This window comes from Megalops cyprinoides, chromosome 17 (genome assembly GCF_013368585.1).
Source record: "Megalops cyprinoides isolate fMegCyp1 chromosome 17, fMegCyp1.pri, whole genome shotgun sequence".
In the NCBI taxonomy this organism is placed as follows: Eukaryota; Metazoa; Chordata; class Actinopteri; order Elopiformes; family Megalopidae; genus Megalops; species Megalops cyprinoides.
In genome coordinates, this window is record NC_050599.1 from 24868104 (window position 1) to 24883233 (window position 15130).

General features: G+C 49.1%; 1 protein-coding gene across 4 annotated transcripts in view; it reads left to right on the forward strand.

The window, feature by feature from the left end:
- The window catches only part of LOC118791885 (serine/threonine-protein kinase MRCK beta-like), a 49841-nt gene that overhangs the window by 22718 nt on the left and 11993 nt on the right, over window positions 1-15130 (forward strand). For all 4 annotated transcript variants that reach the window (XM_036549380.1, XM_036549376.1, XM_036549377.1 and 1 more), the window contains exons 5-23: window positions 153-301; window positions 549-642; window positions 2468-2668; window positions 3392-3640; window positions 4035-4287; window positions 4491-4586; window positions 5165-5298; window positions 7294-7536; window positions 8045-8155; window positions 8552-8799; window positions 9269-9374; window positions 9464-9588; window positions 10241-10346; window positions 10770-10918; window positions 11479-11576; window positions 11862-11941; window positions 13286-13369; window positions 14425-14502; window positions 14737-14842. In XM_036549380.1, the coding sequence (XP_036405273.1) occupies window positions 153-301; window positions 549-642; window positions 2468-2668; window positions 3392-3640; window positions 4035-4287; window positions 4491-4586; window positions 5165-5298; window positions 7294-7536; window positions 8045-8155; window positions 8552-8799; window positions 9269-9374; window positions 9464-9588; window positions 10241-10346; window positions 10770-10918; window positions 11479-11576; window positions 11862-11941; window positions 13286-13369; window positions 14425-14502; window positions 14737-14842 (2710 nt within the window). The remainder of the gene's footprint in view (window positions 1-152; window positions 302-548; window positions 643-2467; window positions 2669-3391; window positions 3641-4034; window positions 4288-4490; window positions 4587-5164; window positions 5299-7293; window positions 7537-8044; window positions 8156-8551; window positions 8800-9268; window positions 9375-9463; window positions 9589-10240; window positions 10347-10769; window positions 10919-11478; window positions 11577-11861; window positions 11942-13285; window positions 13370-14424; window positions 14503-14736; window positions 14843-15130) is intronic.

A 15130-nucleotide genomic window follows, 5' to 3' on the forward strand; every position in this document is an offset into this window, starting at 1 on the left:
GAAAGAATTTCAGAAATGGAAACAGTTGGCATGGACTGTATATCCCACTGTCCTGTAGGTCCCAGAGCTGTTTATCTTTCTTTTAGTGTGTGTGCTACAGTAGCCTTTGTTAGGCCAACCAGAATAACTTCTCTGTATTTTCCTGTCTGCAGTACTTGGTAATGGACTACTATGTTGGAGGGGACCTGCTGACGTTACTCAGCAAGTTTGAAGACAGACTTCCAGAAGACATGGCAAAGTTCTATGTGGCCGAAATGGTCCTGGCCATCGACTCAATTCACCAGCAGCATTATGTTCACAGGTGAGTTAAAAGGGTTCTGGCCCTGTGAGGTCACAATGATCTGACACTGTGAGGACACAGAGGGTTCTGACATTGTGAGGATATAGAGGGCGCTGAACCTATGCGGTCACAGAGGGGGTGCTGACTCTGAGGACACAGAGGGGTTCTGGCCCCATGAGGTCATGGAGGGTTTATTTGAAATGCTCTGTGTTTTATGGTGTTTTCGTCAAGTGTTGACTAAGTCACCCTTCTATTTTTCATTCTGCAGAGACATAAAACCAGACAACGTGCTGCTGGACATGAATGGCCACATCCGGCTGGCCGACTTCGGCTCTTGTCTGAAGATGATGCAGGATGGGACGGTGAGTTTGAGAGAGTGGGTGGAGCTTCCCGCTGGCAACCGAAAGAACTATTCTCTCTGGGCTCCCAGACACAGGTGAACGCGAATGCTCTCGTCTCACAGAGCCAGTTCATTTGAGGACAGTAACATAAGGTCAAACGGAGACCAGGTGAGAAAGGTTGCATTTATGGGTGACAGTTCCCATAACCATTTGGCACATACATTCTGCCACAGTCAAGCATTCTGCTTCTCCAGTCTTTGCCATGTGGTGGTATAGATCTTGTTCTTCAGCTTTGTGGATTATCTGCTACATGAGCTGTGCCTCTTGAACTTGTCATTAATTTTCTTATATACTCAGTTTTTTTAAAAAGATGAATTGGTACATTATTCGATGAAACAACTATTAAACACCAGGTACAAAGCCTATGAATGAGCTTTGGGTTTTTGGGGAGTGAAAACGGTTCTTGAACTCATTTTTAAAATAACCAAATGATTTTTGGTTGCATGATCTTGTATTATGTGTAAGAAATGCTGCATTTGGGGTTAGACTACATTTTGATTTTGGTTGGAATTTGACTGTTTTGATGACATCGTTAAGTGCGATCTTAGTCCACAGCCTATAACCGCCATGCAGAGAGGTTCAGTCGTGGCTCAGCCCCACAGACTGAGGTGTATTTAATCAACAGAGCATTAAAACAAGACCTGACAGGTTACCACGCTGCTGAACGTGGCAAGCAATGTCAACCAGGCCCTCAGTTGTGCAAGGATGGGAGCTTCTCGTCTTCTGATTGGTTGACGGCGTGCACCTCCCCCATTCAGCAGGGACTTCCACACTCCTGCTTATGAACACTGAAATCCTGCTCTGTGATACTGTGTTGCTTCTGCGCTCTGCTTCTGTGGGTGCACTGAGCCCCTGCTGGCAGCAGAAGCGATTACAGATTCACTTTGCTCAGCAGTTTCCAGCTGTCATTCCTCCCCAAGGCCAAGAGGATAAAATGAACGGTTGAGCCTGAGAGCGTGCTTGGGACAGCAACGTGTGTTCTGCCATCTTTGCACACATTCGCGTGACAGCTTTGTGGCATAGTGGTTAAGGTCCCAAAGGTTGCAAGTTCTGTGCCTGAGCCGGGCACTGCTGTTCTACCCTAGAGCGAGACAGTTGACCTGAATTTCTTCAGTAGAATTTCCTGCATTGTAAACGGACAATGTTTAAAATTGTAAGACTGTAAGTCGACATGGGTACAGAGTATTGGCTTTGTCCCTGTCAAGACTCAAACTGGCCTGTCCCCCTATGACATGGTGCCACTAGTGAGGACCCAGCATCCAGATTTTAAACACTGATCCCTTGAGCAGGTATTTCCTGTCCTCTGGGACTAGCCAAAGGTGCAGTACAGTGTCTCCATCACCACCAGTATTGGTTTTCTATTAGGTTTGTAGGAAAGACTGCCCCCTACTGACCAAGCCCTGCCCCCACTTTTCAAATGGCAGCAGGCTGTTACAGAGTGGTAAGGCCTGTGTAGTTACCTTTAGCGAAACCACATGAAACAGTTGCTGTTCCCTTAAACTCAAAGTTCATGAATTTATACACCCTGTCATCTCAAAGATTCAGTTGTGCAAGGTCAGTATTTGAAGAACCAGTAACAGTGATGAGGAAATGAAAGCTCAGTAAAAACATCAGGTTCCACCTTTGATTGTGTTCATATTTTTGTCATGTGACTGAGAGTTGTGCGAGACCTCACCTCAGTCACCTGGTAATGTCCAGTACTGTACACCACACCATGTTAACAGGAACTAAAGTGTGTTCTTTCCTCTTAAAATTTTTTAATAAATCCTTCTCGCCCCCTGCACAGGTGCAGTCCTCAGTCGCTGTGGGAACGCCAGACTACATCTCGCCTGAGATCCTGCAGGCCATGGAGGACGGCATGGGGAAGTACGGGCCGGAGTGCGACTGGTGGTCACTGGGCGTCTGCATGTACGAGATGCTGTACGGGGAGACGCCTTTCTACGCAGAGTCCCTGGTGGAGACCTACGGCAAGATCATGAACCACGAAGTAAGAACCCAGGAGGGGGGGTCTGATTTCAGCTTGTTTCTTTTTAAATCAGATTATTTGGTCCTCTAAACATTTTGATTCATTTTTAAATATTGTAACCGAATATGGTTATGACAGTGTGTGAAGTTGCTGTAAGCCTGTGTGAAATTGCTCTAACTGTATGAGATTTCTATAACAGTGTGTGTATCAGTGTAGGTAGGTCAGTGTAAGTTTTGTTGGTGGTATGTTGGAGTTTTGACCCTCTGTTCGTTACATATGTAAGGTTTTTCTCCTGGAGTCATAAACATACATCGTATGTACCTACAACATGCTTGGTTGTATGTTGTGAGAACACCCTGGTTCACTTGGAGAACCTATACCTGCTCAAAGACTCTTGAGTTAAGGGAATGAATACTGTGTAATAATATAATAATATAATATGTATATTATATTATGTAATAATATAAAGGGAATGAATACTGTGGAATAATGAAAACTGTTCCTAAGCAATAGGTAATCTCTTATTTAAATCCACATAATGTCATGAGTTCAGTGACATCAGCTAGCACGCGAACCTCCCTGCTACTGTGTTTGATGGTTAAAGGCTGGTTAGAGCATATGCCTTTACATTGTATACATCAAGTAAATCAACTTCTGGAATATAGGGATGGCAGGGAATACACAAGCAGAAAGCTTTGGTACGTGAGAGTTAAAATGGTGGACACCCCCCCTCCTGTCCACTAGGAGCGCTTCCAGTTCCCGTCCCACATCACGGATGTGTCGGAGGACGCCAAGGACCTGATCCAGCGGCTGATCTGCAGCAGGGAGCGCCGGCTGGGGCAGAGAGGCATCGGCGAGTTCAAGGCGCACCCCTTCTTCACCGGCATCGACTGGGACAACATCCGCAGCACCGAGGCGCCCTACATCCCCGAAGTCAGCTCGCCCTCCGACACCTCCAACTTCGACGTGGACGACGACGTGCTCAAGAACCCGGTGCGCCACATCCTAGCCCGCCCCACCCCCCACTAAACCCTCCACCTACCCAGAATGCTGTAGTTTTTTCCGCTGTCAATGCACTCAGCATTGTAGTAGTACTTTCCATGTTTCAATAAGGGAACGCTCTCTATTCTTTTGTACATACCATATGGTATAACCTGATCTCAGATTAGTGGTGAGGCTATATCCAGTTATTCAGTGTAGTTTATTAATGTATGCATTTTTTGCTCATCAGACACTCTTATACATGCAGGATCTTGACTGAAGCACTTGTAGGGAAGTTTTGTGTTCCACATTGGAATGGAGCCTGCAACCTTCAGGGTATGAGCCCAGCTCCTGCTCTGTGTCTGAAGGGGGGAGGGCTCATGACTCCGTCTGTGCTCTCCTGCAGGACATCGTTCCCCCTATATCCCACACTGGCTTCTCTGGGCAGCACCTCCCCTTCGTGGGCTTCACCTACAGCACTGACAGCTGCTTCTCCGACCGGGGCTGCCTGAGGAGGGGGGCGCCCGCGGCGGGGGACGGCTCCGGCCCGGCGGCGGAGGCGCAGGAGGGCTCCGAGAGCAGCCTGCAGGTGGAGGCCTTCCAGCAGAGGATCAAGAGGCTGGAGCAGGAGAAGCTGGAGCTCAACCGCAAACTGCAAGGTGCGAAGAGGGAGGGGTCTGGAGCCACACCCACTCCACACCAGACCACGCCCACCATCAACAGGCCACACCCACACAACAGCAATTGCACATTATACTGACCTCTTAATCCACAACAGCACAGTTTTCTCCCTGACATCCTTCTCCTTCCCCTGTTTGTTGACCTTACAGTCTGATGAATCTTCCCCTGTCTCTTTTCCTAGAATCCGGCTCAGGCAGAGGGGTGGGAACCCTAGGCAGGGACAAGGAGATGAAGAAGCTGAACGAGGAAATTGAGCGGCTGAAGAAGAAATTGGCAGGTGAGAAGCCCCGCCCACTCGGGCCAGGAGATGACATCATGCTGGACGCTGAACAGCTTTGGCTGAGCGTGCTTATGAGAGCAGAGAGATGGTGGGTCATCCTTGTAATGCTGAACTGCTCAAATTATATAACTGCATTTACTTCATTACCCACCACGGAATAAAGGAATAATTTTTTACTAATGTATAATAATAATTTATTTATGATAAGAGATTCAGTGCTCTTCCTTTGGAGCCACTTTCCTCCACCTTGAAAAGACGATGGATGTAATCCTCAGACAAGACTAATGGGGTTACAAGAACTGTTTTTAGAATCATTCGCTGGGCAGTGTATTACATTGTGAAAGATAAACAGTGTCAGTATAGACTTTTGTTGGTTACTATGGCTTGAATTCACTGTCCTTGCATCTTGCACCGTGGTCAACTCGGCCAGTGACTTGAAAGTGAGTCATTAAAGTATAATGACACTGATCCTGGTACAGTCTAGGTAGCTGTTCTTGCAGATCTAAACCCTCCATTGCTATTGGTCGGTGGTGATGTCCGTCCAGCCTGTTGCTGATTCTCCTCCCCCTCGGCAGACTCTGACAGGCTGGAGCAGCAGCTGGAGGAGGCGGTCACCCTGCGGCAGGACCACGAGAGCTCCGCCTCCAAGCTGAAGGCTCTGGACAAGCAGGTCAAAGCACTCAGCCAGGAGAAGGAGGAGATCCACAAGGTGGGCTGCACACTGCCCCATCATCAGTATTGTTCCAGTATATTGTAGAACTTAACTGCTCTGATACCACACCACTTCAGAGTAACTGCAACAGTCTAGACATTCTTCCTTGAGGACAGATAGCATATAGGACTATGTGACCTAAAGGGGGCTAGTAGCCTTAGGGATTAATTATGAAAACAGGGAACAGGCACGCTGGTAATGTCTCCTTTCGGGTCATCACAATCGCACATTTTGACTCTCTCATACTTTGCATAACTGTCTTCACACACATTGAAGTTATTAAGGACACTTAACAGTGAAGTTTTACCAGATTTTTACCCCTTTGTCCTGAGTTATTATCATAATTGTTGTAGTTATTATTTTGCTGACTGCAGAGTTTGCCACATGGCTGTATATGGGTTGGCGTGCGCAGCTTGTGTAATTGCACTCTCACACGGCTGGATGTGTACGGCAGCTGTTCCCGTAAAGTGCCATGCACACGGGCATAACAGCAGTTAGGATCTGAACGTGCAGCCTCCTTACTCACAAGCTCCTCAGTGATTCTACCTGTTCCACGACAAAAAAGAACGCTCTTTTTAAGTTTAATGACAACAAACTTTAATCGTGACCACCATGTTCTCTTTTTTCCAAAACCCCCAACTCCCCATACGTTCCTTCACAATAAGAGCCCCATTTTGCCCTTCAGTTCAGAGTGATAAGTGCGATCATATACATATATATCCTTTGTCCACCTGAATATAACACAATCAGTAATACAATACAAGGCATACATATGTAATAATGTACTTTTAACATCAGAAAATTAACATTACCTCCCTGCCACCCAGCAGACCAAGCAAACCCTCAGCACGGAGACCGCAGGGAGGGAGCCGCGCCGCAGCGGTGCACATTACCCTCCGCAGTGCAAATTGCCGTGAACGCAGACGTGTTTACCACGAAGAGGCGGGGGGGGGGGGGGGGGGGGGGGTCGTCGGAAATCAATGACATTAGAAACAATTTGGGAGCGGCTAAGAATAGCCAACGTGAAGACTACCCAGCCCAGCCATTATGAAATTACCGGCATGGGCAGCTTTCTCCTCCGCGCGGGCTACGAGATAAGTCTGCTCGCTGTTTACATTGCATACTATGCTTGGCTCCCCAGCCAGTGGCACTCTGTTTGCCCGTTACGATATGAATAGCTCATTGACAGCTGCCCATACGTCGGAAGGGAAACAAACAAGCTCTGCTTCTGTTTTTAGCCCCCCCCCCCCCCCCTTTTCTTATTAACTTAAGGGGGTTTTTTTGGGGGGGGGTATCATTGGCCCCTTTGATTTAATCGGCTCTCGGGTTGGACACAGGGACCCTTCATAAGAGTAAATGATATCTCTGAGCGCAGAGCCCTGGCATGTTGGGGTAATTGCATTACCGGAGCTATTTGACCTCAACAGTCACTGTAAGCCTTGGCTGGGCTGCGTGCTCCAGTGGGCTGCTCCCCGGGCCCGGGACTCTTGGAGGAGCGCGTCGTGCTCAAAGTGCACGCTGCCTAGATGCGTTTCCTCTATTCACTGGCGCTGCATTAGTGTGTGTCTTTTTGTCTGTAAATGGAGCTTGTGCGTATTTGCGACCTGTTGCTCCTGATTTCTTTGTGCGTGGGTGTGGCTGTGTGTGTGGGTTTGCGTGTGTCTGAGTCTGTCTCTCTTGCTCTCTCTGCCTGTGTGTGTGTGTCTGTCTCTTTTGGTTTCTCCGTCTGATTCGTTGCCTGTCTGTGTGTACCTGTGTCCTGTCTGTGTGTCTATATCTGACTGCTAAATAAATGAATGTAATCTGCTTATATCTGTCTGTGACTGTGAGTGTCTTTTTGAGACACTGCATGTCTCTTTGACTGATTCTTGACCTCTGTGTCTTTCTGCCTGTCTGTCTGCCTGTGTGTCCCTGTCTGTCTCTGTGTCCCCGCACGCCTCCCTTCGTCCTATCCTGTCTTGTCCTGTCCTTGACGACGTCTCCTCCCCCCAGCAACTGGCGGACTCCCAGGAGCGGCTGAGGTCCCAGACGCGGGAGCTGAAGGAGGCGCAGCAGCAGCGGAAGCTGGCGGCGGAAGAGCTGTCGGAGCTGAACGAGCGCGTGGCCGAGCTGCGCTCCCACAAGCAGCGGCTCTCCCGCCAGCTCCGCGACAAGGAGGAGGAGATGGACGTGGTCATGCAGAAGATGGACGCCATGCGGCAGGACCTCCGCAGGACCGAGAAGGCCCGCAAGGAGGTACGTATGCGGGGTTTGGGCCCACAGAATCCTGTCAGCTCACACTAGCTTCTCTTACCAGCATCCAAGAAGCTGAAACATTTTACATGTTCAATTGCTTACTTTTTTGCTGCTTTTGGTAATAAATTTTTATAGATTATTTTTCTATTTTATTATATTGAATCATCTTATTGATAACAAAATTATTAACAAATAATACTGTTAATAATTTTTGGTAGTTTTGGAAATAATATTGGTAATAATTTCTTTGGTAATCAGCCATCATTTGTCTTCTGCTGCCATGTAGCAGAGGCAAAAGGAAGAGCAGGTTCAGCTGCTGGAGCAAGAGGCCTTGGGTCAGGTTAGGATTAGGTTTGAGGCCTAGTCAAACTCGGCAGGGACCCTATGTGTTTTTGCTGCCCCTCTGCTGGCAGACAGGCCTGGCCCGCGTAGAGCGGGGTCTCTGGTTCACAGCAGGACAGCGTGAAAGGCGCATGTGTTCCTATCACGCTGCGGCTCTTCCTTGCAGCTGGAGTCGCAGCTGGAGGACGCCAAGGCCGAGGCGTCCAAGGAGCGCAAGCTGCGGGAGCACAGCGAGACCTACTCCAAACAGCTGGAGAGCGAGCTGGAGGTTCTCAAGGTCAGAGGTCACGCATGCGCACATCCGGACATGCAGAAACACACACAGACAAACAGACACACGGATGCATGGACACACGTACGCACGCACGCATACGCGCACACACACACACACACACACACACACACACACACACACACAGAACACACACACACGCGCACGCGCACACACACACACACACTCTCTCTCTCCATATACTCCCTTGTGCTCATCTCCGCACATCCTCATTGCTATTTTTGATTCTGGAAGGTTTCTTTTGGAAACAGTTTGTTCTCATTTTAGCAGTTCATGCTCTTAATGATTAACTTAACAAATTTCTACCTTCTCCCCCGGCACTCCTCCTCTCTCCCCGCCCCTCCCCCTCCGTTTTCTCCCCCGTTCTCTGGCCGCTGGCAGGTGAAGCAGGGCAGCAGGCGGGTGGCAGGCCTGAGCCCAGAGACCCAGCAGGAGCTCTCCAAGGCCAAATCCGAGCTGGACAAGAAGATCCTGTTCTACGAGGAGGAGCTGGTGCGGCGCGAGTCCTCCCACAGCACCGAGCTGAAAAACCTCCGCAAGGAGCTGCAGGAGTCCGAGGGCCAGCAGCTCTCCCTGCAGAAGGAGGTGCTGCAGCTCAAGGACAAGCTGGAGAAATCCAAGAGGGAAAGGTAGCGCCCCGCCTCCCGGCCACACCTCGGTGGCTCTCTGTCTGACCCCATTCTGACCCCTCACCAGTGCTGCCCCTGCTGGTACCTGACAACGAAACAGAACTAAACATGATTGGAAAAGTTTTGCAATTGTCAGTAAGACTGAGCGTAAAGATAGTGATCTCAGTGAGGGAATGAGAAGTGATAGCAGAACGGGTCTTCACGAATCCAACAGTGGGTAAATGCTACCATTATCTTGTGCTGTCATTGACTCATAGATTTAAACTAACCCAAGTATCTTGCTATGGAAGCAGTGTCTTTTGACTGTCTCATGAGTCAGGGACTGACAGCACTGTCCAGCAGGGGGTTCATGAAGCCTCACTGTGCCATTGTGAAGCAGTGTGGGGTGTTACAGATGGAGGGAAGACCATGTTCTCTTCCTGTGCCTCTGGCTGACTTTGACACTTGAGCGTTTCTTCCTGTCCTTCAGGCAGAGGGAGATGGACGAGGCACTGGCCTCTCTGAAGGAGAAATACGACCGGGAACGCAGCCTGCTGACCGAGGACAACCGCAGGCTGACCGGCGAGTCCGACAGGGTGAGCCGGCATTCAGGGCGGGGTGGGGACGGGGTTCGGAGATTGAGGAGGGGGGCGAGTTCTGACTCTGGCTGCTGTCCCCTTCCCAGCTCTGTACGTTTGTGGACAACCTGACTGCGCAGAACCGGCAGCTGGAGGACGAGCTGCAGGACCTGGCCGCCAAGAAGGAGAGCGTGGCGCACTGGGAGGCCCAAATCGCCGAGATCATCCAGTGGTGAGTGTGCCGTGTGTCATGACTATACACACCCAGAGAGACCCAATGAAATGTAACTTAATCATTCATTTATTTTCCTTTAAGTGCAAGCCAATCTTGGTATGCTTTGGAAGAAAAATTATGATTATGGTGCCTATATATATTTTTTTATTATTAACCTTATTTATTCAGGTAAATCCCACGGAGATAAAGATCTCATTTTCAAGAGAAACCTGAATTACATAAGATAAAAATACAACAAAATAAAAACATTCGTGGAAAAGTAATCTCAACAGAATTTACAGGATGATTAATTAACAAAAGACAATAAAAGAATGCTGTATTGCAATAAACATTGTTCCCAGGCCTGAGACCCCCTGAGAGCAAGCCTACGGCAACAGTGGCAAGGAAAAACTCCCTAATAACAGGAAGAAACCTTGAACAGAACCCGGCTCAGAGGGGGAGCCCATCTGCTTCTGGCCGGCACTGGACATTTTATTGAGTTTATTTGTGTTTGACTGCTTTGGACTTGGGTGTATGAGTCCTCATGCATCTCGGTTTTGGCTCAGGTTTAGGCGTGAGGTTATTGGTGGTATAGGTCAGACTGGGTGTACGTATCAGGCCTGACTGAGATGTAGGCGGTGGCTGAGTGTGACTTTGCTGCCCCCTGCAGGGTAAGTGATGAGAAGGACGCGCGAGGCTACCTGCAGGCCCTGGCCACCAAGATGACGGAGGAGCTGGAGTCTCTGCGCAGCTCTAGCCTGGGCTCCAGAACCCTGGTGAGACACCCCCACCCGCCCAACTTTCCCATCATGCCTCAGCGTAGGACACCAACACTGCCTCCAGCAGCAGAGCTCTCTCATTTAAACCTCCCTCAGCAGGAGGCAAGCAGGCCTGCTGTTCCCAGCTCCACAGTTTCAAGGCTCAGCATTCCGGAACTTTGCTTTAATGTACTGAATCATGTATTTTAAAATCCTGTTTTGCTCTTCCTCTGTTTTTCTTCCCCTCTGTGTCTTTCTTTGTTTTTCTGTCTCCATCTTTCTTCCCCCATCTCTCTCTCGCTCTCTGTTCATATCTCTCCTCCACTCGCTCTCTCTTCCTCTCTCTTCTTCTTCCCTCTCTTTCTCTGTCCCTCTCTCCCCTTGTTCTCTCTCTTCCTCTGTCCCTCTCTCTCTCTCTCTCTCTTTGTGTGACTGCCCCAGGACCCCCTGTGGAAGGTGCGGCGCAGTCAGAAGCTGGACATGTCGGCCAGGCTGGAGCTGCAGTCGGCGCTGGACGCAGAGATCCGGGCCAAGCAGCTGGTGCAGGAGGAGCTGCGCAAGGTCAAGGCTGCGAACATCTCCTTCGAGAGGTCAGCCTGGCCCCGCCCTCCTCATGCCCGTAGCCCCTCTCTGAGCAGTAGCAGTGTGGGTCCTTTAAATAAAGCATCCAAATAGAAGGTTGCTTATTCAGGTCCCACCTGGGCTTTTGTACCCTGGAACGAGGTATTCTTCTTAACAGACTGTGTGAATCAAAATCAAGTTTTATGAATGTTTAATATGAAAAATGTGAGCTTTGCTAGTCATGCTGAACAAGAGCATCTGCCAAGCTAATAAAGGATGACAATGATACAAGGTGGAGCTTCCAAATGAGGAGGCAGGTAAGGTAGCCTCAATAGTCAAGCTTCATTAATCATTAGAACTGACAAATGGAACCAAAGGGATCCATTTTCTAAGGATTCATGCATTTAATTCTGTGGTTTCTGCTGCTAGCTTCCCCAAACAGCCCAGGATTCATTTTACACTGTATATTCCTCCCTGTGGAAGAGTTTCTCGCACGATGAACCATAGCAAGAGCAGTGAAGGGCTTTAGACTACGGCTCTCAATCGTCCCATCAGCAGGAGTGACCTCTGACCTTTTCTGACCCCACAGCAAGCTGAGGGAGGCGGAGGCCAGGAACAGGGAGATGGCGGAGCAGTTGGAGGGAGCAAAGAAGGACCTGGAGGACAGCCGGTCTCGCACGGATGGAGGTAACGGGCCAGCGCACCGTCTCACCATCCGTCAAAGGATTTGGGGACCCCTAGCAGGCTGTTGGTCCCAGGGTCATGGGTATAGTTCCCAAGTGACTCCTCTGACCTTTAGTGTGCCTAAATCTCAAGGCGCGAAAGTCACTTCATTTGTATGATGGTAGCCTGATGTCATTTGACACAGCCTATTGACTAATAATAAGCACCTGGGTATTTTGTGTCACATTGCTGAGCTGAGTTGGTGTCAGCGTTGTGATGGTTCCTGCACTCATTCATTTTCACCTACAGGGCTAAAGCTCCCCAACTTCCAGGAGTCCATCTTTGAATACTTCAACACCTCTCCACTCACCCATGACCTCACATTCCAGGTAAGTCCATTCAAGTTTTTTTTTTTTCTTCTTGAACCAGTAAAACCTCTGTCCTACCAGGTTGTTTTGGTAATCACTCATTGGCACATTTGCATATCCATCGTTGAGCAGCAAGGCTAATGAAGGTGTCTGGGATTTTAAATGTATGCTGGCTGGGTACGGAGCACAAAGCTTCAAATTAAATGAATCCACCGGGGGGTTCTCATGTTGCGGGCCAATCCCCCGGCCGCCGCGTGAGGAGTGAGATCAAAGGCATGCGTAAGTGCCAGCTCTACTGTTGATATCGCAAAGCCTCTGATCTTAATCACCTCTTTCCCATAAAGGCTTCAAACAGGGGCCGGGGGGGGTGCACTGTATTGTACCGCCTTACACCCATGACTTTTAACAGCCAGCATCATATTACCGCCAGTCACAATGGAGGAAGGCAATGGCGACATTAGCCTTTGTCTTCTGGTGCCAGTCTTGTCAGTCTTCTGGCATGTCACTGTGGTGTTAGCTGTGGGATTTTTGCATGTTGAGCAGCCACAGGTTGAGAAGGTAGTTCCTGGACAGATGCACTTCTGACACCAGATCTGCCTTTTGGGGACCATTGCCAGGACAAATCAGTACACCAAATTAAATGCAACATAATCCTTTATCCTTTTCCTGAAAATCTGAAATGATGTACATTTGTCACATCCCATGGGCAGTACAAAATTTGTATTATGATATTTCTAGATTCTTCCCTTTCATTAAGTGCAGTGTCTTTTTTTACACTATTAGGGTTTCTGCTGACCTGACATGTCATGGTAGTTGTCTTGTTGATAACTGCACTGATGTAACTTCGTATTCCAGATCCTGTCATAAACTAGATGTTTTTGTGAGCCATCCATAACATAACCATGGCAGAAAGGGGTCTGACAGCAGTTTGAAAACACTGCACAGATACAACGGTAAAATGGATTTTAGGTGATGCATTTGAACAAATCGGGTGAGCTGGTCTTACATCAACTGTTGTGGCAAGAAAACCCTCAGTGAGTCTCTCACTATACTACAGATTTATGGAAACAATGATATTAAAACTATCAACCGTTCCGGTTGCGCAGTAACGCCCAGTGTGATTGTGATCTACCTAACCATGTTGACCAAAGCTCTGTAAGCTGTAATAGAGAGACAGTGCCCCCTGCTGGTCAGAGGGTATAACCACGTTCCAGAGTATGACAAACCCAGGATATGACTGAAGTCATACAATCATGCAGTGAGCTTCAGTGACATCACTGTGACTGCTGCTCATGCGACATCAGCTGATTGGCCCAGCACACGGAGCTCCGCCTCTGCCTCACGTCATGCGTCTCTCTCCTCCAGACCAGCTCCATCAGCGAGGTCGACACCACCACCCCACAGGCCGACGTCCCCGCCACCTCCCCATCGGTGGCCTCCGAGCAGGATGTGAGTGCCCCCATCTCTCACTGTGTCCCTTTTTACCCGCTTCCCTTCTTACTGTCTTTTCACTTCCTGTCCCCTCTCTCTCTCTCACACACACACACACACACCTGTCTTTCCCCCCTTCACTCCTCCTTTCTGACCTTCTCTTCCTCCATCTCCCTCCATTTCCCTTTTCCTCTCTTTCACCCGTTTCTCTCCCTCCTGCTCCCTTTCCCCCCATACCTGTCCTCCCACTCTTTCTTTCTCTCCCCTGCCCTCACATCTTTTGCCCCTCTCTCTCATTTTTTTCTCCTTCCTTTCTCTATCCCTATCCCTCTTCCTCCCCCTCTCACCCTCTTTCTCTCCCTCCTTCTCCCTTTTCCCTCCCCCTCTCTCTCCCCCACATGTCCTCTTGCTCTTTCTCACCCTCTCACACCCTCCCTCTCCTTCCCTCTCCATCTCTAAGGACTGCACATTAATCCAGTCAGTGCGGACAGCTGTGCAAATCTTGGCCCGAGCAGAAGGTTTTCCTGTTTGAAAATTGTTTGATGCTTTTTTTTCCCCCTCAGAGTTTGGAAATGGATATGTGGAACACCTGCACACCAGCGTGCTCCAGGCCTCAGAGGGCCATGCGAGCACTTCCATGTACAGCTTGTATTAATATTCAGCCAAATCGTTCTGTGCTCGCCTCTAATTTGGGCGCCCAATGGCAGCACCCCTGAGCCCCTGTTAAAATGACAATCACTCTCACTCTGACTCAGGCTGACTCCACATGCTTTGTTAGCATGATGTTGAGATATTTAATTGCCTAGTTCTAAAACTTAACCTTTGAGTCGTTTCTTCTATATTACTACTATATTATGTTTGTTGAAATTCTTTATAGCAGTTATTCTATTTAGTATTATACTGGTTTCTGTACTATTCTGTGATTCTTTTGCACACACTGGTTTAGATGCGGTCTGTCTGAGTATGCTGCTCCTGTGACCTTGTTATTTAAGTCACACTGGATGAGAGATGTAAATGAGATATAAAATATGCGCTGTATGTATTAGTGTGCATGTTGTGTGTTTCTCTGACAGGAGCCAGCAAAGCCGTCTCCAGCTACTCCTGCAGCTACATCCCCCATGTATCAGTCCTCCCAGCTGTCCACGCCAAAGGTATGAGCTCCTCTGTGTTTACTCTGGTCACACTGTTCCTCGTGGTCCTGTCATCTTCCTGTGACCCCTGCTCCATTGGTCATACCCGACGCCATGTTACACTGGTCTTTGCCGCTCGGCCCTGAGCAGCCAATGAGACGCGTGGGTCCCGAACCCCCCAAACTGACCCCCTGCTATGCTTCTTTTCCCCCTGTTGCCGGGCCGTCGGCGTCCTCCTCCCGGCCCCCCCTCCAGCCGAAGGCCCACCAGCTGAGCATCAAGACGTTCTCCAGCCCCACCCAGTGCGCGCACTGCTCCTCCCTCATGGTGGGGCTCATCCGGCAGGGCTACGCCTGCGAGGGTGGGTGGCAGCGCCCCCTGTTCCAGAGCTGCGCACAGTGCAGTCACATCAAATTCCGCACACACACACACACACACACGAGACAGAGAGCTATCACAGTTAGCAAGCTAGAACACACAGATTTCCTATAGATATGTAAATTTGTTTGCAAATGTTATCTGTGTTTGTATACATAAGGTTAAAAAGAAAGTCATTTGCCATAAAAAATAATTAGTAGAAAGGAAAGTTTGTGGACTAAGTTTGAATTGGCCTGAAAAAGCCTAGCATGGTAGCAGCTGGTAGCTACAG